Below are 24,383 nucleotides of genomic sequence, written 5' to 3'. Positions count from 1 at the left end.
TGCTTGCAACATGCCTTGCCATCAGTCTTAAGGCAGCATATGTCCCATGTCTATGGGGCACACACAGCACGTCTACTGTCTGTGAGATGCGTGCATAAAGTAGTAATTACTGTGGTTTCATTTCCAGTAGCGGAAGATTTGCATGGGTACCACTGCTCTAATTACAGCTCTGTACCTAATTCACTGAACCACCTGGACAATTTCTCAGTTGCTTTCAAGTGACAATAATCAACCAGCTAGCAAAAGAAACCTTTAAGTCTCATTTTAACTTAATTTCCATGCTAATTTAACTTGACTTACTCTGTCTGGCGAACTGCCATTTGTAAAAATAGTAATTTGGTTTTTGACCAACCACAACTGCATTTTCATGGCCTTGTTATGTGTTGAAATACCAGGATCATCAGTCAGCAGGTGCAGAAATGGTAGGAAAAACTTAGCGGTGCAGCTTTGTCAGCAGCTTTCCAAGCTTTTGTGAGAACAACTGTGCTTAGAGCTACATCTTCCACCTCCACTGCAAGTAAACTACAACAGAGATCGTGCATGGCTGTTTGACAGTAGCGGAATAAAGACTGGGTTTTTAGGTAGGAAATGATTCCAGATACATAAGTGGCATATGACTCCATGCTTGGGAAAGTTCAATGAATTTCAGTGATAAGCAATGTCCACTTTACTCTCCACCTCATTTTTTTGACTTGAAGTACCAAAATTCCTGCAACTCCTCAGCCTAAAATGAGGAATTGTATTGCATCTTCCCAGTTTCAGACACCAGTCAAAGAACGAAAATGAAATATTTTTCAAGTACCATTTTACTAAGGAAAACTTTTATTTCAACTGTGCAATCGATCAGTATTTAGACAGCAGTTTCATAAACATTTGGCATTTAAACTTCTATTAATTTTTGGCATGACCTTGGGGTAGCACATAAACAACCCTGAAGTGGAAAAAAGAAACAACACACTAGGTAACATTTACTAGAATGCTAGAAAAAGAAAAATCCACATTATTAAACAAAATATATTTTTTAAAGACATTAAAAAGTTACATTCAAATCAGAGCAAACATTAGCTTCCCTCACGCAACGGAATTCATGGAGCTGATCCCCTGAGACAAATATAAAATTAATACAATTCAGCTCCATCCTCCATTAGCCAGTCAGCCATTGCTGCCCTTAGAAGAAAATGGCACACGGAGTGAAAGGATCCAGAACACCACAATATGAAACTCATACCTGGCTCCTACACTGGCAATTCATTCACAACTTGGATAAAAAACAAAAACAAAACCAAAAAAAAAAAAAAAACCCACAAAAAAACCACAAGAACACAACAACAACAAAGAAGCCAAACAACCAAAAAGCAATATTTTGTATACGTTTTTCACATACAGTCAGTCCTCACTGAAAACACACCAGACAGATGCAATGTAGGTATATGTAACCAAGGAAAGCTGAAAATCTCCAGGAACTCAGCTTGGAGTGGAACACAAGAGGTTCCAACACAGCAGAATTTCAACCATGTGTTTATTCTGAACAATTTGGGACCAGTCTTGGTGTAAATCTAGAGAAATCCCAAAGAAATAAACTTACTTTGCAGTGCAGAGAACTGAGAGCAGAATTTGAGACAAACTGAATTTGTGTACTTTTCAGATGGGCTTCTATTAACAGCAAGAAACTTCATTTTGGACTCATTTTGAAGTACATGTTGTAAACATGGGTTCCAAAAGATGCAGTTACAAAAATAGAATAGTTTTAACTTGTTTTTAGAGAAAGGTGCTCAGTGTTTCCCGCAGACAAATTCCTCTGCTTTAAAAATTATTTGATATTAGCAAAGATGCATTTTCAGCAACTCAGAAGGGTGTAACAATAGTTCAAGCTAAGAACTGTGTCTTTTAACAATTACTAGGTGCAGTTTCAGCTTTCAATGTTAACACTCAGAAAATTGATTTGTCCGGAATACTGCCAAAGTTACACTCGTATAGCTCTCTTTTCATTTGGTGCTAAACATGGAGTACCCTACAAAACTGAACAACGTTCCTCATGTTAGGAGATGGACTCTTCCCTGCCTAAACTTCACTCAGTAACAAAATGAGTGAGAGCTCTGGCCTCACAGCTTTGAGATTACTCAGAGTAACATGTTACTAAGACCCAGGGGTCCCTGGTAACTCTTCTTGTGTACGCTCAGTTGCAGTAAATGCAAAGTCTTTCAAGTTGGCTTAGCTTGCAATGTAAAAGTTAAATTGACATAAAGTACTCACGGTTCACTAAAGGCTAAGACTGCATGCATGGAGAGCTACAGTGGGCCGCTGGTATACGGTAACTTGCTATCCTACCAAAAAAAAAGAAAAAAAAGCCAGCGGGAGTTTTAACTGAGTAAGAATTCCTTCCTTTACAAATATTAATAATAGTACTATGAAGATTTAAAAAAAAAAAGCAGCTGTTTTTGCCTGTCATACAAACTGAAATCAAATTTAATCATCCCACTGACTTAAAAAGATACAGGGAAAGGACCCTTGTGCAGTTAAGCTCATACTCTAAAGCAAGGGAATAAAACTAAAGGGGGAAGGAAGTATTAAATACCATTAAAAACAAGTACAGAAATTTCTCAAAACTCCTTTCTGTTAAAATCCAATAAATTACACTGAAAATGCACAGCTAATATAAGAAATTATTAAAATGATATGTAGATTTTTCAAGTTTCTCTTACAAAAGCAGAGCTTTAAAAAAAAAATCCTACTTACAGGCCAAAATCTGCACAACATACACATTCCCAGTTTTCCTAGAAAGAATGTTCTTTGTATAGCATGAAGAAAGTACACAAGTGTAACTTGTGGGCAGATTGAGCATGCAGGTTTGGATCCAGGTCCTGCAGAGCAGGCATTGCTGTAACAATAGAAGGGCAATCACAGTCCTCATATGAAAACACAGCATGGTAAACCACTATCAAGATTTTCTCTGCAAGTTTTTGACACTTTTCAAGCCACATCAACCATAACATTTTTGATTTGTTTGTAAAGTACAAAGGTTGCATATACACTCATTACACCAGCCATGGCTCTTTACTTCTTAATACACTTTAACAAAATCTGTTCACACAGTGTAACACTAAATTCCACATTTATGTTCATCTTCCAGAACATACTTAAGTCATAATCAAAAAATGATAACATTTTCTCCAGGACTCAGTTTCTACAGACATAACCAAGAAAAAATACTGGAAAAACTGTAACTTGATTTGTTTGCTCTGTTCTGCCAGCTCTTTCTAGGCAAATGGAATTAATAAATCCATGAAAAACTGATTTCCTTAGACTGTAACGAGTATAAAATTTAAGCAAGTTGATGTCTATAATTGCATACTTTGGCTTCAAGGATATGGAGCATTTAAATGCCGAGACCGATTCTGCACTGTTACAATCACAAAGAATTCTGCTACTCAGTTCAATAGAGAAAGTATAAATTCCTATGCAATTTTTCTAGAGCTCTTTCTGCTTAACACCGAGACAACTATTATCTTGAAAAATGTAGTGGTTAATAATAGGACATGAATTTTGAGCAGACTGTATTTTTTTTTCTGTAGTAAAAAGTAAATTCTTAATAAATGTGACACAGTGAAGGGAAGTGTATGAACGTAGACTGAATTCTGGAGAAATTTATTATATTTGGTTAACATAAAAATAAAGCAAAAGAATAATTAATGTCTAACTAAGCTTGCCTATATGCTGAGGTAACCTTAAATATCTTTGGTTTTCTTTATTTGCTGATAAAAAGTACCTTAATTAAAAAAAAACAATAAACGTTCATTAGAATTCTGGATGCATTGTACTCAAGTAAATCAAATATTTTGATCGCTTTGGCTATTGACTTTTATATTAGACTTTCATATTAGACTGACAAATTTTATATGAAGTCTCTTTCTCTCAAATTCTCCATGGATTAAACTACAGAATGGGTTTTTTGGATGAGAAAGTTCATTATTTAAAGTATTTGCCTGTAATGAAGGTCATAAAATTACAACAGATTATCAGTACTTACAGCAAACAAGTCTTTGGAGAAACAAATAGTTACCATCCGCATATCAGCTCTTTCTGAATGAAACTAACAAAAGAGGCTACTCTGAAAGATGAAGTGTGAAACTTCATGCTACAATTACACATTCTTAATCTAGTCTCAGTTAATTCACACTTTACCTAACTAGAAACAGTACTCTGCTCTACGCTAAACATTCTGCCTGATGAGATAAAAAATAAATCTTTGGTGAAAAGGTTTTCTTTTTCTTCAGCAAGTAGGAAAAAACTGTTCCAAAATATTTATTTATTTTTAATACTGTACTCTTGATCAACTACATGCTGAAGAAAAAAATTACACTTGGAAGTCTTTGGAAATATTTGCTAGTATGATTATAATTTTCTTTAAAGGCTCTTGTAACAACAAGGTAGTTAAAACTGTAGAAGCATACAACTTGTCTATGCAATCAGCTACTACAATCAGTAGAAGCCCTACTGTTGGTTTTTTTGTTGTTAGTAACTACTTATATAATAAAATGTATTCAGCTCTTCAAACCTATAGCTTTCAGCTAGTTCAATTATAGGAAAATATGCGGCTTCCTTTTTTTTCCTACAGAAAAGTCTTTGGTACAAGATTATTCTAAAAGCCTTCAAGTCAACACTGTTATGAAAAGGTGAATAGGTACCTTCTGATTCTGAACTAGCAAACAGTTACAAGCTTAAGAACTACTGTAACTACAGGATGATTCATGAAAATAAAATATACAGAACAGCAGGGCTTACTGATGACTTTTCTGACCACCTTTTGACACACACAGAACAATACAAAAGTCAGCCCAGCCTACCTTAAAGTCAGAGGGAGTTCCAGCAGACTTACATAGAGCCAGGAGCTCCCATGGTTGCTTTCTCACAATATTAAATTTTAAACTTTTTTTTTTTTTTTTTTAAGTAAAATGAGGAAAGCAGAGAAGAGGACTGGATATTTATATAGGCAAGTTTATAACATTGGATGAATCCAGCCTCCCCTCTCTCTCTCTCTCTCCTCCTCCCACCCCCATTTAGAAATAAAACATGATACCCTGTCAGTTTGCTCCACATTTTCATGAGGCAGCTCAAAGTAACAAACTGTTCCCTGAGTACAGGAAAAACAAACAAAAAAACACCACAACACACTAGAATAACTTTTAAAAGAGGTAGTATAAAACAGGAATTGTATGGGTTCAAGGCAGTAGCAGTACTTGTGTCCTTCAACAGACTCTTCAACTAAAGCTCTGGCTTTTTATTTCTCATGGTAGAGTTTTAGATAGGCTTATGTCACTTCCCTGAGCTAAAATTCCTGGCTAACAGCATACTAGGCAAAGGCAAGGAGCAGGTTGCATCCCAAAAACAGCTCTGAGACAAGCCATGATGCTAGCAGTGCTTATCAGCATTGAAACCTGGGTAAAAAGTGAACTACAAGCTCATGATGCAGTTTACTTATAACATCTAAGAAGCATTTAAGGCATCTTTCCAAAATCCAAAGCAACTTTATAAATACTAAAAAGGCATAAGGCAAATCAGTAATTTCATTATATATAATGCAAGGCACCATTGCTAAGAAGTACTGCAATACCAGAGTACTCAGCATTATTATCTATTCCATGTCTCTTAGGCAGAGTCAAGCTGCTTGGAAATATTGAATACTTCTTCATTTTGCCATGCTTTTTAGCATTAATTGTCAATAAATCGATGATATTTGTCACCGTGGGGAACTCAATGTGCCCTAGAGCTCTAAGGATACATCCTGTCAGCAGTTGCTGGCACGAGTTTGTGGGGAAAGGCACTGTCCTAGGCTTCCTGGAGCTATGAGAAATCAAGAGGTACAAAGAATTTCATGTGGCTGCACAAATGGAAGCACCAACTCCAGTTTCTGCAGTTTTGAACATTTTTAAGTCAGCCACATTAAAACATTACATTTTCTATTCTGAGATTTCCTTCTTTTTTAAAGACAGAGCTTCAGCTAAACAATCTTGTTCATCTACCTATACAACTCCCTGATTACTGAGCATACACGCACACAAACACACGCATCCTATACACAACTGGAAAAAAAAAAAAAGAAATCTAAAATAAAACACTACTAGGAAGTATCATCAGTTCCATAGCTGAGACCAACTAGAACACAAACGAGGTAAAGCAGTTGTCTTTCAGAGTTCACCTCTCGGCAAACTGAGGTAGATAGTCAGCAAAAGAGCCAAAAGACTTCCCTTTGCTCCAGTGACATATTTTCAACTCTAGTCAGAAATCTTCTCTGTCCTTTCACATTTGTTGACCACCAAACATTCGAAATGAATGAGTTAAAACAAACAAACAAACAAAACCCATTCAACAGAAATATGGGATCACCTGCTGGGTTAGTCAGGCTTTCCACAGTATAACTTTGGCTCCCTGTTCATTGTCCTTCGAACAGACATACACTGCGAGAATGTCTGATGTGATCCTAAGGGTGTCAGTTTTGCACTGCAGAGCGTATCTGAAGAGGTGAGGTAGCAGGCTGGTCAGTAGCAAACAGCAGTGGAGATTCTTTGCAGTTACTTATGGTAGAATTCATCATGTTCTTACCCAAGTCACTGCTTACAAAAGGACTGGTAGCAGAAGGAGTGGCACTTGTCACAGAGGAGAGGTGTATCTCATCGTTGGACTCATGAGAAAATCTTCCGGAGTCACCAGTCTCATGACTTCCTTCGCTGTTGGCTGAATGCTCTGTATCAGCAGCAATACTGAACGGCACCTGGAAGTTAGACTGCTGGCCAGGAGAGCTGGGGGAGTCATCCTCACTTATCAGCACAGTGGTACCTGGCTGATAAAGACACACTGCCTGGACAAATCTTCTCTGACGCTATGTAAAAAGCAGAGGAAAAGGTTGTTCAGCCTCTGAAAAGCTATAAAATAGTTTGAGTTTTTACTGCAATTCCTAGCTCCTATTCAACCAGAGTGCTTCCAGCAGCACTGGACTGGGACAAAACCTGGGCTTTGCTAAAGGAGATTAAGAATAATCAGTTCCAAGCCTTGCTCACTCCTTTCTCTTCCATACTAAATGATAGAATCTCCTCTTGCTAAGCATGGCTTACCAAAGATGATTTCACTGGAAAGATCTCAATAGTTTTTTAAAAATATACTTCGTAGAGCTGTTTCCCATCCCTTCATGCATATTACTTAAGCATTACTTCTTGGGTCATAGCAAGCATTTTGCTCATAGAAACATCAGAAATGTACAGCTGCTCTAGCTTTACTATTCCTTAAACATACAAGAGCACAGTACAATTTAGTATTCAACAAACAGAAGTTAGATGCTCCATAGATGTGAATTTGCACTATCATGTTCAGGATTTGGTTTAACATTTCAGTTTTGAACTGTCATTTTTCTAATTCAATTAGCACATCCAACCAGGTTAACAATTTTAGAATCAAGGCAGTTATAGCTCAGATTCTAAATTTCCTCAGTACCTTGGATAAATCACTGGTTTCTTATTGGTTCAGCAAACATAAGGTTTCAGCTGTCAGGATAGCAGGGGATTTTTAGATGTCTATACTTAATTTGCGTTTATACAAAGCCTCTGCAGATGTACTGTAGATGCACTGCCCAGACAGTATACAGAAATCTGTTCACAGAAGAGAACAGGCAAGAAAGTTATCAGTTGACTGTAAGGAGTTAAAATATTTGACAACTTGTGACAGAAAATGAAAATTCCATATGACTTTGCTGCAAGGTAAAACACCATCAACCTTAACACAAGTAAAACTATTCCATTAAAAATTAGACCACAAATCATGCTTTTCCACACACAGAAAACTCCTTATCTTCCTTTGCAAACAGAGGGTATTAAAGTAAAGACTGTGTATCTCCACACATTAGACCAATTACCTCCTCAGTCTTCACCTTCTTAGCATCCTGGAAGAACAGCCACCTCTTCTTGCAGTTAGCCTTTGTGACAGGCCCATAGCTGTTAATAATAAGATCGGATCCTCCCTACAAAGAAAAGAGAGAGGGAGAGAGACAGACATTTATTTTAATAGAATTAATTTCTAAGATATTTGAAAATATGTTTCTATTCCTACCTATTGGCTCCATATTGAAAATAAAGGCAAATGAAGTCTTTCTTAACGATCAGTCAGTTTTCTGTGGTCTAACATTCATCTACTGCCTGAGACAAGCCAAGACCAGTTCCACTGAATCTGGCAAACCCACAGGCCAAACCCACACGTAGGATACCACAAATATAGAGTACACAATTCCAGTCACTGCTCCTACTCTACTCTTCAGAGTGTGATCATTCACAGGCAGTGTCCATGTCTGCACTGAGGTCGGTTTTCACTGTTTTCCAGCTCTTGCCTAATTCTTCAAAGAGCAGCTCAAATCAAGTTTGTAGTACGTACGGAATATCTAGATTAAACTACAATTTGACAAATGTAACAGCCTTACCAATAAAAATACAGAAAGATATTTAATACCTCATTAGCATCTCACTTGACTAGATTGTACACCAGCACTGACTTGAACTAGATGCTGAAAAGGACGCTCACCTATCACCTGGTCTTAGAACAGAAGCTCCAGACTAGCAAAGACATCCTACCACCCCTAAGCTGATGGACCATTTATCCTTTCACGGTGTGCCAGAGCCAAAATTGGCAATCTGCAGACGACAGTTTAAGACAAATGTATTAAATCTCTATCTGAACTTTAAAATGAGTCTTGAAAATTTGATCTTGGATTGCCATCCACACCTGTGCTTGTCCCATTAGAAAAAAGCTGTTGTGGATTTGTAGTGTATATATTTTAATTTTGATAGGGACTCAAATGTTGTAACAATAAATTACAAGGAAAAATTTCTGCTTTGATAGTAAATAAAGCTCACAGTACCTTAGCATCAACGAAGCTGTTTCCCACTATCATTGGCAATAAAGATTCTGCATTCTCTGCAATTCCTTCAATGCTCTTCTCCACCTCATTAGCACTGGCTAATGAGATGTTGGTATGTGACAGCTGGTCATTGCTTTGCTGCACAGGTTTAGGAGCAGATGTTTTCCTACACAATGTTAAGCAGGAATAAAATTGACCCATAGGAAGAAAATACATAGAATCAAGGATAAACTTCAAGGCTATTATTAATCAAGCAACATTGGTATATTCTTAGCATCTACATTTTGTTATGCGATACTCCCAATTCTCATGAAATTTAAATGTTATTGCTTGTGACAAAAATAACATCTGCTTCCAGTTAATCATGCACAGGCTACAAGCAGAAAGGAATTCTCATGATTACTAACATTACTTGGGTGAAGAAAGCACTATTGATAGTAAGACCTTTCTACCATGCTACACAGAGACTGTCTCTCAACCCATATTTTCTCCTGAGTGTGTGCTAAAAAACCTGTTACTAAAATATACCTTCGGACAGTTTTTAAGATATATATTTTTTGGAACTTGTATTTGTTCTGATCCTACGGTTATGGGAAGAGTCGCTAGGGCCAGGTTAGGCCTCAAAGCAGCTGAAGACAAGGAAAACAGATGCTGGCTTGTACCAGTGCAGTGAAACTGCCTTATGAGACTGCATCATGTCAGAGTTCTTCTCATTCAGCAACACTAATGGGTTAAAGCCTTGCAAACCAGATCTGAACAGACTGCAAGGTTAAGGATGAGGAATAGATGATGTAAAGCAGCACGTTCATCTGACTCAAAAGGCTCTTTTATTTGAAAAGATGCCTTGTATTTAGGTTTCAAAGCATTATTGACTCCCTCTGTGGGTTCTTCTTTCTTTTCATCGTAGAAGGGCCTCAAGCAGAGTAGGAAGAGCCAACATAAGGAGAGGTTTTGCTTCTACTTTTGCTGGGAAGATGTGAAAAGACAAAGTGCTTCAAAGAACTTAGCACTCTTGGAGAAGAATGCATGTCTTAAGTGACTTGTGCTCATATAAAAACAGGGTGTTGAAAAAGCTCACACTTCAAGAACAAAAACATACCTGGCTTTACTGCGATAAATTAAGATCAGGATGCAGATAAGGATGCAGGTCAAGGCTATGCAAACCCCGACAACAATGCCAGTCATTGATTTTTGGTCCAGATGGTAATAGTCAGAATAAGCTATAGCAAAAAAGAACACAAAAAGACTCAGAAAATAGGAAGAGTTACCTCCTGCTCCCTGTCAGGAAATGAATGACCAGGATTACATTCACAATCACACAGAAAAATGAGATTTCCAGACCTTCTCTGTCATACATTTTGACTTCTGAAGAAAAAACTTCTAGCCCAAATACAGGAGTGTATACAGCAACAATGTGGGAGGGGAAGAAGGGACAGCCCCACACTACAGTCTCTTCAGTGATTTACACCACAGAGCAACCCCTTCCTACTGGATAACAAACAGAAAAGGCTTGGAGAATTCCAGCCCCTGTCAGCTAGAAAGGTTTTACGCTTTGACATCATATGTCTATTAACCTAATCCTGAGAGCATGATTCTGGTTATTGAGGCCTGAAATATAACTGAATTCCGGAAAGGGAGAAAACCTGAGCAAGAAAAATCCCTGTGTGAATCACAATTCAGTGTGTAGGAGTGAGGAAAGGTTAGAAGTTTCATATACCTGAATAATTACTAGCGCTGGTCTCCCAAACAACTTTAAAATCTCTGAGAAGTCACCGTGACAAATCCCATGACAAGGCCAATTTATTCTTCCATTGTTGTATGGAGAAACCACAGAACTTACCTTGATTTCCCCAAGGTAACACGTATTGTTCCTTAAAGAGCTGCAGGTGGGGCTGAATTCTTTGGTGAAACCATATGCTAGTATATCACTGACTGACAGATTGATTTAGGTTGCTGGAATTCTAGAAGCCAACAAATTTCAACAGATTTATTTGAGATGCCATCTAATCTCTGCTGGGCTGTCTGGTTCTAACTGACTCAGTGCTATTGGCATCTCGAGCCAAATAAAGCACTTAGAGGAAATGCCTCAGCAAACTTAGTAAAATTCAAAATAGTTACATATTCCCATTTGACAAGCAAACTCCCAACTTCTGAGGAATTAAAGCAGTTCTGAGTTGCACTGAGACAGAAATTCCCAAACGGTTTCATATTGAAAGAAAATGCTACACTTAGGACTGCCTCACATAAAACAGAACGGTTTATCCAGAAAGTAGTTGCAAGTTAAAATAGACAGGGATCTTTTTTTCTGGTACTGGTGACAGAAGTAATCAGAACATTGCTACTGACTTGTGGAATCTCCTGAATCCAAGCGTTTGGGCCTCTGATTAGACTCTGATGTCTCCTTCGGCAGGACAGCAAGTTCCACCACGTTTGAGAAGGGTCCTTCTCCCACTTCATTGGAGGCTGCTATTTTGACCAAGTAGACGTTTCCTGCTACAAGATTTTCCAGCAAAGCCATAGTCATTGCTCCTGCGAAAATATTAATATACAGTTCCAGTTAAACAATATTTCTGGGAACAAACTGAGATTTAGACACTGGGACCATGCTTTCTTTCCAGTGCCACCCCCCAACCTTGTTTGAGGATTATGATCATTTTTATATGGTCTAACCTGTGTATACAGAGTACCAAACACTGTAGATGCCTGCTCATGCCTCCTATCTTTTCTCTCCGTATTGCTTGAACACAGCACAGCGAGAAGCACCAGTACAGTTCAAAAACAAGAGTCAATACACAGCATGCTAATCCTCAGTCTAACACTAGCTTAAGTGTGTAACAGTGTTTATGTTATGATTGCACCTCTAAGGAGATGCTCCGGTTGTCAGCCAGACTTTGCAGCAACAGAAAGCAGAACACGAGGTATCTCTCATATACTAACTTATGTGCCTCCTAGATGCTCCTAGACGGAGTCGTACTGTACAGTGAATACAATAAATGTCACTGTAACAACATAATTCATGTTCAGTTTAACAAATTTCAGGTCTATTTGATAAAATGAACAGAACAGACTTGGAAAAGTACATTATCCCATCCTTTTAAAATGAAATTACACCCTATTTAGACATATGTAGGCTTCCTTGATTACTATGCATCTAAACTGTGCTACTGAAATATTTCAGAAAATGTCTTTCTCACATGTTAAGGATTCATTTCCTAAAATCCCTACAGGCAGAAGAAATAGATTCAGATTGCAAACGGGATTCACTTCCATTGTCATAAGACAGGCAAAACTCCTATCAAAGTCAGTGAGAGTTTTGGCTGTCCAGGGACTGCAGACTGCTGCTTAAAATTAGAATTGCTTTCTAAAATGTTTATGTTCCTTCCTACCATAGAAGTATATTGTTTTTCCTTCCCAAAACACTGGCAGTTACAAGACCAATTCTATCCCCTGTTCCTTGTCATATATTCCATTCACTTTCTCAGACTTAAATCTAAATTTCAACCTTTCAAATCAGTTTCAGAAGTCAGAATGTATAGTATTGCAGGAGCATATAAAATACGAGGTTGTTTTGTTGACAGAAAAGATTATACATCTGGCAAAAGAGAATCTACTTCAAAAGCTACTTCAGCTCTTCCATAAAAGAAACACCCACTAGCTGAAAGTATCTGAAGTAAAACGTGAGGTATCTGTAACCAAAGGAGCTGTAATATTTAGCACCAGCAAGGGTGAAAGGTCATGTTTCAATATTAGAGGCTCTTTCCCACCAGCTCCTTTCAAATCTGCTGCATTGCTAAAGCAAGTAAGCACTTTGCACTGATTTACTGCGCAGCAAGTGTTTAAAGGCCGTAACTTCTGATCCACTTGAAAAGAACTAAGGAAGAGAGGGGGAAGTGGCTGAAAGATAACTCACATCACAGGTCAGCAACAAAGTGCAGTTGTATCTTAATTCTGCCATGTCTAATACAAGCTCGGTCAAATTAGAGGTTTTTCGTTGGTTTTGTTGTTTTATTAAGTTGGTGGATTGGTGGAAATTTCCAGGCATAATCTGAAGCCTATGCTAGGACTTTTGCAGGTGATAGCGTTGGTTTGTGGGTTTATCTTTTTCTTTTTTCTTTTCGCTTTGTTTTCGTTGGTTACTTTGTTTGTTTTAGGTGTCTTTGGAGGTATGGGAAATGAACAGGGTTAACATTTCACAAATTTTCTCCAGAAGTTCAATGTCAAGACAAGCAATGCTGTTTATTGTATAGCATTAGCTGATCTTGACAAAACAAACGCATTCAAAAAGCCCTCCCTGCTTCTACCTGAAATTACCTATGAAAGGACTGTCAAAGGACTGTCAGAGTATTTGCCCAATCTTCCCTCTACGTAATCACTGTCTTTCACCTCTCGCATCTGTATTTGAACTAAGAGTACTACAGATTGCCCTAACATATCGAGATGCCCGAGTTCCATGCCATGCCTCAAATCCAAACGTATCTATCCAACTACAAAATTAGCGACTAACACTGACAAACACAGTCATACACTGAGATTAATAGCTCTCCATTTGTTCATTCCCTCCAACACGTTCAGTACAGAAACACATGAGAATGGTTATTGTTACTGATATCCCCCTCATTTCAACTACCTATGGTAAAATATGACAACTTTATACCACTGTTTCTTTGAAACTTTTAGTAACATAAAACACACACATTCAATCTCCCTCTTACAGTTTGTGAATATTTCAAAAACTTTCATAATTTTTGCTCAAGGTTAATAGTCATTTCACTTCTGTTTTCACAGTTGACAATTTCTATTTTAGGTCACCTGAAAAACACTATTCTGCTCCAGCAAAGACAAAGTGGGACTGACACTTTTCAAAAAGGCTGTTGGCTCCCCATCCTCTTTTCAGGAGCAGCACATGGGACAACCACCAATTTTGAATTAAAACAGTTCAGTCTCAATGATGGCAAAAATAATTGTCCTTCGTGAGTACATTTCAGAAGTCATTACGTTTTATATATTCTTCCATACAGAATATTTAAAGCATCGCTCTCTGGTGACAAGTAAACTTTCAGCCATGAAACAACAACAGAACAACAAAATGTAACTATTCCTAGGCAACCCTCTTTATTAAGCTACTCAACATATGACTTTACTCCATAACACTGAGCTTCCTTCCTTGGTTTAATATATTACTTGAACATTATACAATACCAATGTAGAGTAAATGTCTTTTTTCCTGGCTACAAGAGAAACCTGTTCTGGATGCAGCTCTTCAAATCGTAGTATTATTCTGGAAAGTACCTGTAAAACCTAAATCTACATATGATCACAAGCATATGATTACAGTCCATATTACTATTACCATACTGAATTACTGATAAATCAGCTAGCTGGAGTTCAGCATTAGAAGAGAGCCAGAGCTAAATTCAATTTGCACAGCTATTTACTAGGAGTAGGGAAAAGTTCATTAAGCAAACTCAGTTAGCTGGATTGGCAGTGATCAGAAGAAACATATAAACCCACACAGCCACATTTAAAAATTTATTTCTGAAGAGCAAGGCATCTCAGAGACTTCAGGTTGGAAAGAGTACTCTCACAAAATAGAACCATCACGATCATTTAACACAGAACCATGATGATTTATAAGACATGCACACACTAAGCTCCAAAGCAACACAGACAACCCCACTCCCTTCACCTTCTGAGGTATTAATTTGTTCTTAGCAGGTTTTCATCGCAACTCTCGGAATAACTCTAAACTAATTGTAACTTTTATCTGAACATTTACATTCTTTCTAATTGCAGTCCAAGAGATTTGAAAGTTATGAAGCATTCTATGAGTAGCATCACTGTTAGTCCAGTTCATACATTTATGATTTTAGTTTACCTTCTCTGTGCAACACTTGCCATTCCCCAGCAATCCAAGACTTCCTGGATGCATATAGGATAGTGTACCGTGTAACAACTGTTTCAGGACCATCAGGTGGCTTCCAGGAAACCAAAGCAGTATCATCCTCTATCAAAGTTACCTTCACTCCCACTGGAGGGCCAGATGGTGCTGTGAGAACAGTAACACAATACTATTAGGCTAACTTAATTTACATGCAGTTAAACTGCTGTGCAGACCCAATGGCTACTGCTACATCCCAGATAACATATAAACACATATTTACTACTCCTCAACAGAAATTCTACTTTAAACTCTCACCTCGCCAATAGCTTAGATTTTTTTAAAACAAGTTCCACATTTTTTTGCTTAACTCTAAAATAAAAGAGTAACTGACAATACAAAAAATTCCCTGCAAACAGGTACATTCCAAACACGCTGAGAATGTGAAACTCAGCTATACTGAAAAGGTGCAACTGAAGTTTTCAGTTTTCACTGATCAAGCTGGCAGGTTAGTAAAACCAACAGCCAGAGTACTAGAAACAAAGGTGCACGTGTAATAGTTTTACAGCTCCTAAAACTAATGGGTTTTAAAATATGCTTTCATAATACCTATAAATCAACCACAGCTCTCCAATACATATTTCAAATTTTTTATTGAAGTTATCCCAGCGGTTGCTAATGGTGTACACATATCACGTTTTATTTAAAACTGGTTGCTGATTTTAGGCAGATTTTGAAAAAGATTTCTTCATAGTTTGAAAAAACTGACTTTCCTGAGAGCATTCTTCTATCTTCCACTGAGAATAGCATTATCTGTATATTAGAATAATGTCTTTCTCTCTCCCGCAGACAGCTTCAAATTAATGAGCTATTTTTTAGGTCATTTGGCATACAGAACTTTTCAGAACCTTGTGGTTCTCTCTTAGTGCCCTTACCTTCTGGAAGGGTAGTATGATAGACTACTGGACTCCAGGGACTAGAGAGCTGGTCCACATGCAACCGAACTGCAAATTCATACATGGTTTTTGGTTCAAGACCTTGAACTAACATGTGAGTCTCTGACCTGTACAGATAAAATAAAATAAATATAACAGCATGAAATGACTTGGAGATTCAGAGATCAAATGACATCTCTTAGCCACTTGGAGTAGATTCCCACTGTCAGTTTAATACCGGACAAACCAGTTAAGTTCAGACATGTGGTCCATCCCCACTGTCTAGCTGAAAAGATAACTCTACCAACCCTGGAGCTCTCTGGAAGACATTATGTTTGCTGTCGGTTGTTTTAAGCTCAAGTTTTTATACAGGTTGTTTGGATTCACTGATTCAAAAGTCAGGCCAAAAACATCATGGTCCAGACTTGCCAGCAGGTATCCCAAATCCAGCTCTTTCCATAACTGTCCATACAACGCTATGCTTTAAACCGGAGTAACACAAACTACAAGCACGGTTGTAAAGGCACATGCTTTTGGTTCTATCATCTATTTCTGGTTCTACACCTCAGTTCACAGTACAGTCACAGGCTTATGTGTGCAATTCCCCCTTACATTTATGGCCTCTATCACACCAACGTTTAGGGGATCTCTGTGGAATATGAATCTTCCCAACTCAGCTTGTAGTCATATATATCAATTTTAGTATTTATTGCATTAATTATAATATTACAATTTACTATTTGATCACAATGTACTGTAGACAGTCTTCTTTATTTTGATTCTGGGAAATATTTCACACATACTAGGGTTAATTCAGCATGATAATACCTACACTGAGATTGAATCTCAAAATGATATTATGAAATAGATCTCACTTTATTAAATCTGACTTAGTATTTTCATCTTCAGTAGTGCAAGGTCAGTCACCAATATTTACAATACTTTCACCCTATTGCAATAGCAGTAGTTGTTGCTATGCTCCATGTTACATACCAAGAATTTTACATGGTGAATATACCATATCTACTTGTTAACTCAGGAGTTAACAGCAGGGGATGTATTCTTTGAAGAGAAAACCATCAGTGTTAGAATGGAAGCTATCTGTTAACACAGTATTTCTCTTCTTTAAAAGGCTTGAGAATACCAATGTATTGAGGAAGCTACACACATATTCCATCAACAGCACCATGGCCACCACTGCATGCAGTCACAATGGACCAAAGTCTTCTACTCCCATACTACCTGGGCACAGAGTTGAACACGGAGCTCAAGCAGAATTTCTTCCCTGTCCTACTGCTCTGTGATGCATGCACTGCTTCTCTGAACAGCAAGCTGTAAGTCCTACTCACCTTTCTCCTGCCACATATTTAGGAGCATGGCATTCCCACAATGACATGCTCAACCCATCAAAACTCAAGAGCTTTTGTTTCCAGTCTTAAAATCAGACACAGCACTAAGGCCCATTTTTGACCAGAGATGCCTCCTGTAAAATACATAATCTCTTTGGCTGAAGAAGAGCTTAGTAATAAATTCAACTTAGCTAAATAAAGCTGTTAAAAATTCAAGAGACTGTCCAGTGACAGATGACAGGTAGAGAACTAAGCTGTTCTACAGCCACATCTTACATAACCTAAGAAACAGAACTAGCAGCTGCCGGGAAAATCACACAGTCCTTTCTAACAATTTTTATCCTTCTTAAAGGAAATTAAAAGAGGGTAGAAAGACTGGAAACTGAATCTCGAAATGAGAAATCAAGATGCGATAGCACTGCACTTACGTTTGAAGGTATAGAACCAGAGATGCATTCTGCAGTCCTACTGGGTTGCAGCGGATTGTGTAATTAATGACCTGTGCAGATGTAAAGGCAGGCTTTCCCCAGTGAAGGTAGATAGAAGATGAAGTGTTAGCTTTAGCATAGAGATGGTGAGGGGGTGGTGGTGGTGGCACCATGCGATCACGGACAGCTTTTTAAAAGGAAAAAGAAGAATAAATTATTTAATGAACCATATACAGATACTGGTAAGGTTAAGAGACAGGTCTGAACTCACAGGTTTAGATTCAAATCTGCTCCTACCCAGTATTACCTGTTATTCAGACCCAGGTATCTTGTTCAAACTATCGAATTGATAGGATATATGATATATCACTGGTTAGATGACACAAGACAATCCAACAGGGAAGGAAAATGCATTTGGTAGCTGGTCTTGTTTCCTCAGCTGCAGCTTGTAGAAACAGGAGACTGTTTCGTGGATAGGACCTTTCTGTCTCTCTATTTTACACTGAATTAATTGATTACTTATAGGTTAAAATCAAAAGCTGCTAGGATCCTGAAACAGCTCAGATCTTAAAAAATCCTTCAAGCATCTACAATACTTACAGACACATCCTGGAGTGCTGACTGTTTGGTCTGCTTGATAACCTTCTTCCATATTGTTATATGCCAGCAGCCTTACATGATACTTTCTTCTAGGATCTGCACAAACAGAAAATGAATAATTGGATTTAACTATAAGATTAGGATTTTCAGGTAGCAAGATAACTTGAATGTTTTGCATGTTCAGTTCAAAACTTGTCTGCTACAATCTGTGGACTGATAAACAGGGTGGATGTGTGGAAGAATGCCTTTTCTCCTCTAGCCCTGTGAATTTTCATGAATCTTTGCCTAGACTGCACTGGGATCAGTCACAAATACCAGTTTTGCTTCCAGTAGCCTGAAACAGAATTTTCTAATAGATATCAGTGGGAGAAGGATAAATATCACATTTCTAGTTGGAACAAACTCACACCTTCACAGCTACAGAACTGGATTTTCTTAAAATAATATTATTTAGCATATTGAAAATGTTTTCAGTCGATTATAGAGATCTGTTGCAACAAATAGCATGAGGTCCACAGAAACCAACATTTCTTTCTGGATAAACAGGCTGGAATGAAGCAGAGCAAGTAAGGCAAACAAAGAAAGACTGGTTCCAGCAATAAAATGGGAAAAGTTTTGGTTCAAGCTTCCTAGAGGATACATAATACTGTGAAACAACAGTCATTGTCAATAATGCCTTTGACTTAAAACTACCACTTCCATGTGTTTTCCTGAAAGCTGACTCTGTCATTCATAGAAGGTCACTGCTCCTAGCTGGAATGGTCTCCCTACTTCCCTTTCTCTAGCCATGTCTTTGGGTCCTCCTATTACATTTAGCTGCTGCTCTGGCCACATCTGTGGGTTCTCACATTGCAGTTTGCTGCTCCTCTCAGTTTTATTAATGATACACTGGCCTTGATCCAAATAAATAAAATACTACTGAATTAAGAAATGGACCTTGATCTTTTCATAACTGGAGATGGCACGGGGTACCCACACATGTCTAGGAATTCAAACCAGCAGAATGGCTGTACTGCCAGAGCCAGCTTCTCTGCAGACTACACCCTTGGTATTTGTTAACAAATCCCACCTGCACAATGGATGATTTCCAAATAGTGCACATGAGCTCTTCTGGGTTCAGCTAAACTTTAAAACAGCAGCGATAAACATATAATTTTCCTCTTCCATTGTTATGGCTACTGCAACTACTTCTTTCCATTAACACTCTAAGAAGGTGTGGACAGATGTTATATAATTGTCCTGGTGTCCATAAAATTATCCCTTTTCAAAATAAACTCTCCCATTTCTCATTTTAGCGGAGATTAACACGGCCTCTCTCATGAAGTAAACAGGAACACAATTCCCAGACATTTCTTCCCCACAAATGAGACTTCTGCTTACATCAGGCCATTAGCTCCCTCTGCAGTCTCTGCATCAGCAATGCAATCAACAAATCTCAATTTTATTCTCTATAGATGGCATAGTGACTTCAGAATAACGCATTTTGTAAAATGTTTTCATGCTTATTTTGAAATAGGCAGTCTTTTCATGATGTAGTTACTAACACCAGTTTTAATGCAATATCACTGGATACAGTTTACATTTAGATTTTAAAATACTATTTTACCGAAATCTAAATATAGGTGGCAACGAAAAAGGAGCTCTTAAAATTGGATTTATTTCTTTGATGTCTTTAATGTTAACAGGAGAATAGGCAAGAAAAGCCCATTCCCATCTTTCAAATAGACTTCCACGTCACAAGAAAACAATATAAATAGAAAAATGTCATTAAAAAAAAAAAACTAGAGTAAAATTGTCATTTGCTTTGAAATTTCTTTTCATTTTATAATGTCACTCTAACAGCACATGAAGTCAGTTATTCCAAGTCAACAAAACCAGAATCATATAAAAGAAGAAGATGGACACAAACACAGAATAATGTTAAACACAAGGTAAGTGAAAATAAGGAATTTTAACACTGAAGGATTATGCAATATTACGCCTAAATCCATGCAAACTTTCAAAAATGTATTAAAAAAAAACATAAAAGGCATCCAAATGGAAGGGGCTTTTAAAAACACTGAGCCCAACCAAAACTATAACTGCAGTTCAGAAGTACCAAGCAACTTGCATACACCCGAATCAAGTGATGGTAACTTACTGATGTGAATTATAATGTGTGCCTCAGAAAATCAGAATGATCTACCTCCCTAGGCTTCCGACTTAATCTGTGGTAGAAATATATGTATTTACCACATAATTGAAATCTTTGAAAACAAAGTTCAAAATTAAAGCCATGCCATGTGACAGATGGCAGCAGAGGGGCAGTCTGACAAAATGGCATCTGGCATGGAAGTGGGGATGAAGCAAAGGGGTGGAACTGAATTCCTCCATGTATAAAAAATGGCACCCACTGACATTCATCAACAACACCTGCTGAACATTTATGGAGACCAAGCAGTGCACGTGAGCACAGTGAGGCGGTGGGTGGTGTGCTTTAGCAGAGGCAACAGTGATGTGAAGGACAAACCATGTTTCAGATGGCTACGCACAGTTGTCACACCATGAAATGAAGAGCGCCTCTATCAGCTCATCCACACGAATCAGCGAATTATGACCAGGGAACTGTGTATAGAGCTGAATATCAGATTTAATGCATTAGAAACCATGGTGGCAAGGTTGGAATATCGCAAAGTTTGTGCCAGATGAGCCTCACAAATGCTACACAGGAACAGAAAGAACACTGTATGCAAGGCTGTCAGAACCAATATGAGGTTGAAGGTGACAGTTTCCTGGACTGCATCATTACCAGTGACAAGATGTAGTGTCACCACTACAAGCTGGAGTCAAAACAGCAGCCTTTCCAGTGACAACATGTGAACTCCCCACTGAAGAAAAAGTTCATGACACAGCCCTCAGCAGATAAAGTGATGTGCACTGTCTTTCAGAATAGGAAAGGTGTGATCCTTCTGGATTTCTTGGAACCCAGTCAAGACATCAGCTCTGACCACTTCATCATGATGCTGACTAACCTGGAGGCTCCAACTCCCAGAGTCAGGCGAGAGAAGGGGACAGCCTTCCTCTTGCAACATGACAACACCAGGCCCCATACCAGTTTGAAGACTGTGGAGCACACTGCCAGTCTTAGCTGGACTGTCCTACCACACCCACTGTACAGTCCAGATTTGGCACCTTTTGGCCAATGAAAGATGGACTGTGTGGGCAACATCTTCCTAGCAACAACACTGTCATAAGAGCTGTGAGACAGTGGGTCACCTCTGCTAGTGGAGATTTATTACGAGCGCAGCATGCAGGCTCTTGTTCATTGCTGGCAAAAATGCATAGCTAATAGTAGTAACTGTGTTGTAAAACAGTATTTTGTAGCTGAGAATTTGCTCTATCAAATAGTGTCATTGTGCTCTTTGTTATAATTTCCATAGAAATAAATAGAAGGCATTACTTTTGGAGCAACCGACGTAATAATCTGTTTTCCCAACCATTCATAGAATAAACTTCAACTCAAGTCCTATTTAGCAGACCCTTGAAGAGATTCCACATAGCCAGGTGGCATCCAACCAGCCCAGGGTCACACAGTCTGTATCTTTTTCTTTACAAGTTCCTGCAGAAGAGACCCCTGCTGCATTTCCGCAAGACACAAGATGACAGACACAGCAATTCATCATCCTGCTGAGCACCTTCAAAAAACTCCATGCCTTTTGAAAGTGGTCACCCAGAACTGATCGTCTTCACTGTGAAGTGAAGAATAGCTGAGGTCTAGTGCCCTACTGAGCTGAATGAGGAGTCTGTGAGGTCTGTTTATCCTCATTGCTTTGTTTTTTTTTTTAAAACCTGAATTCCTCATTAATGCTTGACTGGGGAGAAGAAAAATGGGAAGTGGAAGAAAGGGGAAAATTTAACTCCCACAGAAGAATAGAATTCAAAATTTTTTTTTAAGAAAAAAAGCACATTTTTTTGAATCAAAGTGTTTTTTACTAATGCCACACTTTTCAGGAAAAGCACAACATTGAATACCAGCTCATCTTCCTCTTGTGTAATGAAAGAAGTTTCAAAAAGAATTATCTTCACAAAGAAGAACTTGTTTAAAAATGAAGTCTTCCAACTAGCCTATGGCATCTAAAACCCAAGGTTACTTCCACTTCATACGCAGTTTATCGTGGCTCAGCTGGCAGCAAGACTACTTTAATCCAAAAGTGATGTCACAATTTTTAAGCTGTCATACGTCACTGTTTCTATGACTGAAAAAAGAATCTGCTCATATCTGTAACTGAAACAGTAACTGAGCTGGGCTGCACTATGTAGCAGCCAAGTAAACCAAAGTGGAGCCTACAAAAGAATTTTAAGAAGACAGCATATTAAGCAGCTTAAGAAATGGATATAAAACTTGCTTCACAGATCACACGCATAACATTAGTGAAATCCAATTCAAAGTGTCTGCTGAGATGTTATTCCCTGTTGATCACAGCGTCACTACATGCAAAACAAGACAACTAATAGCCAAAAGCCTCCCTCAGGTTCCAATAAATAGTTGCATATAATATGTTTTATGGAAAATATTCTTTGTCTGAAGTAGCTTCTATTTTGAATGTTATTAACAACTGCTAGTTTTCTTCACAGGCTTATGATATGATTTACTCCTAAATAGCAACCCCCAAAAAGCTCAGCATAAACACTTTCGCCTAGCAATTCATCAACTGGATCAAACATTCAAAGCCAGACATATCCTTAGAGAGAAAACGAACTGCAGAAGATTCCTCATCTTTGACCAACATCGGTATCCTGAACAGCTTACACATACATCACTGATAAAAGTCTGCGGATGGCGTGGCCACCTAGGGGGCTGACAGTCTCACATTCAGCATGTGCCATCCATGTACATCATACAGCAAGAGGAGGCAGAGAGGCTCAGAAGTCAGGGAAGTGAACACTGAGCCATCATTCATGCTCATAACAGACCCAGAAATAACACTTCTTTCTACAGATGACCACTGCTTTTGAGAAACAAAACAGGCACAGTGATTCACATCATCCATCCAATGCAAAATTCAAGTAAAATAAATAAATAATAAAACCCCCTCACATTAAGATTTCACCTCTGCATCTTCAACATTTTTTATGAACAGCCTGGTAACACTGAGTCATTTCATTTAATTCTCCTGCATTTGCAATTGTCAGCATTTGTGCAGTGCCTGAACTGTTTGTTCCCAAACCTGAGGTGAACAGGAGTAATTTTGTAGCCTACCTACCAAGCAGCTGGACTAGGTTTAGTTCATTTGTCCTGTTGAATGCGTTTGTTTGTTTTGCCTGTTTGTTTCTGTTTTGTTTTGTTTCGAATGCTGCTGGCAATTTTAAGTTGCTGTAAAATTGTCACAGCACCTACAGCCTTTTTAGAGGCATTTTTATTGTTACTACTTAAATCAGCTGGTGAAAAGGACACAAAAACGACACTGTTTGTACACATCAAGAGCCCAACACTGATGTCAATATAAACATACTAGAGTTAATACATAGACTTTATTACAGGAATGCCTCTGGAGTACACAGAGACTGTATTTTAAAAGACATTAGAGACTGGATGTGACAGCTTCACACAGCACAAGATCTGCCTCGTACACCTATTTCGTAGAGTCAAAACTTGTCAATATTTAAAACACATGAACAATAAGATCAATCACGTACCTTTGGTAATAATAACCCCATAGCAATTGGAAGACGCTAAATATGCCTTATAATGATTAATTTAAAAGCATCAAAATAGATACTGTCCCAAACGCCATTGTTTTATTTTATTTATTTTTCTAATGTAGGAGCAGCCTCATTCTCCTATAGTAGTTTCCGTAGCTAGGTCACTGCTCCCTGGTGATGCTCCTCTGGAATCTCGTATGCCATAATTCACTCCCCCATAAAAATCTGCAGGTTCAACCCTGATACTCCTTTCAGCAGAAGGACACACGGGGGAGCCTTCTCCTTGTTTTGCAAATCTGTGAATTGGTTCTACACCTACGGCAGAACTATGGCAAAGCTAAATACTGCAAGCATGAGCTAAAATATGTGGAACTACCATTTAAAATGTAGATTGTGACTTGGAGAAAAACAACCATTACAGTAGCGGAAGTCTGGCAGAATTTGAATGACAACTCTATTTTATTGTACCGTATCACTGAGATGTTATCTTAGACATTATGTTTAGTTACTTGGAGAGCAGATAGGAAATTCAGAGCAGTTACGTGTGTTAGCACTGTGAAAATAGTTTCAGCAAGAAAAATATCACAGTGAACTCAGATATTCCAATCCTGG

General features: G+C 38.2%; 1 protein-coding gene and 1 long non-coding RNA gene across 7 annotated transcripts in view; one reads left to right on the top strand and one right to left on the bottom strand.

The window, feature by feature from the left end:
• Positions 1-23,339, top strand: part of LOC110403572 — a 34,048-nt gene extending 10,709 nt beyond the window's left edge. Inside the window, exons 1-4 of one of the 3 annotated variants that reach the window (XR_002441743.1) lie at positions 13,745-13,869; positions 16,845-17,046; positions 19,932-20,020; positions 22,704-23,339. This is a non-coding gene — a long non-coding RNA (uncharacterized LOC110403572). The other 2 variants (XR_002441742.1, XR_002441744.1) reach the window with 2 other exon arrangements.
• Positions 780-24,383, bottom strand: part of PRTG (protogenin) — an 89,114-nt gene continuing 65,510 nt past the window's right edge. Inside the window, exons 12-21 of one of the 4 annotated variants that reach the window (XR_002441740.1) lie at positions 18,090-18,185; positions 17,490-17,676; positions 15,713-15,840; positions 14,775-14,945; positions 11,246-11,428; positions 9,999-10,119; positions 8,900-9,065; positions 7,904-8,008; positions 2,737-6,877; positions 780-2,324 (exon numbers count right to left, since the gene is read on the bottom strand). Coding sequence is in view for 2 of the 4 variants with exons in the window: in XM_021406950.1 (XP_021262625.1) it covers positions 6,488-6,877; positions 7,904-8,008; positions 8,900-9,065; positions 9,999-10,119; positions 11,246-11,428; positions 14,775-14,945; positions 15,713-15,840; positions 17,490-17,676; positions 18,090-18,185 (1,547 nt within the window). In the remaining 2 variants the exon portion in view is untranslated. Of the gene's footprint in view, positions 7,641-7,903; positions 8,009-8,899; positions 9,066-9,998; positions 10,120-11,245; positions 11,429-14,774; positions 14,946-15,712; positions 15,841-17,489; positions 17,677-18,089; positions 18,186-24,383 lie in introns of all 4 variants that reach the window. The other 3 variants (XR_002441741.1, XM_021406950.1, XM_021406951.1) reach the window with 3 other exon arrangements.

The sequence above is a fragment of the Numida meleagris genome, chromosome 9, assembly GCF_002078875.1.
Source record: "Numida meleagris isolate 19003 breed g44 Domestic line chromosome 9, NumMel1.0, whole genome shotgun sequence".
Lineage (NCBI taxonomy): Eukaryota > Metazoa > Chordata > Aves > Galliformes > Numididae > Numida > Numida meleagris.
This window is presented reverse-complemented; position numbering and strand designations above follow the sequence as displayed.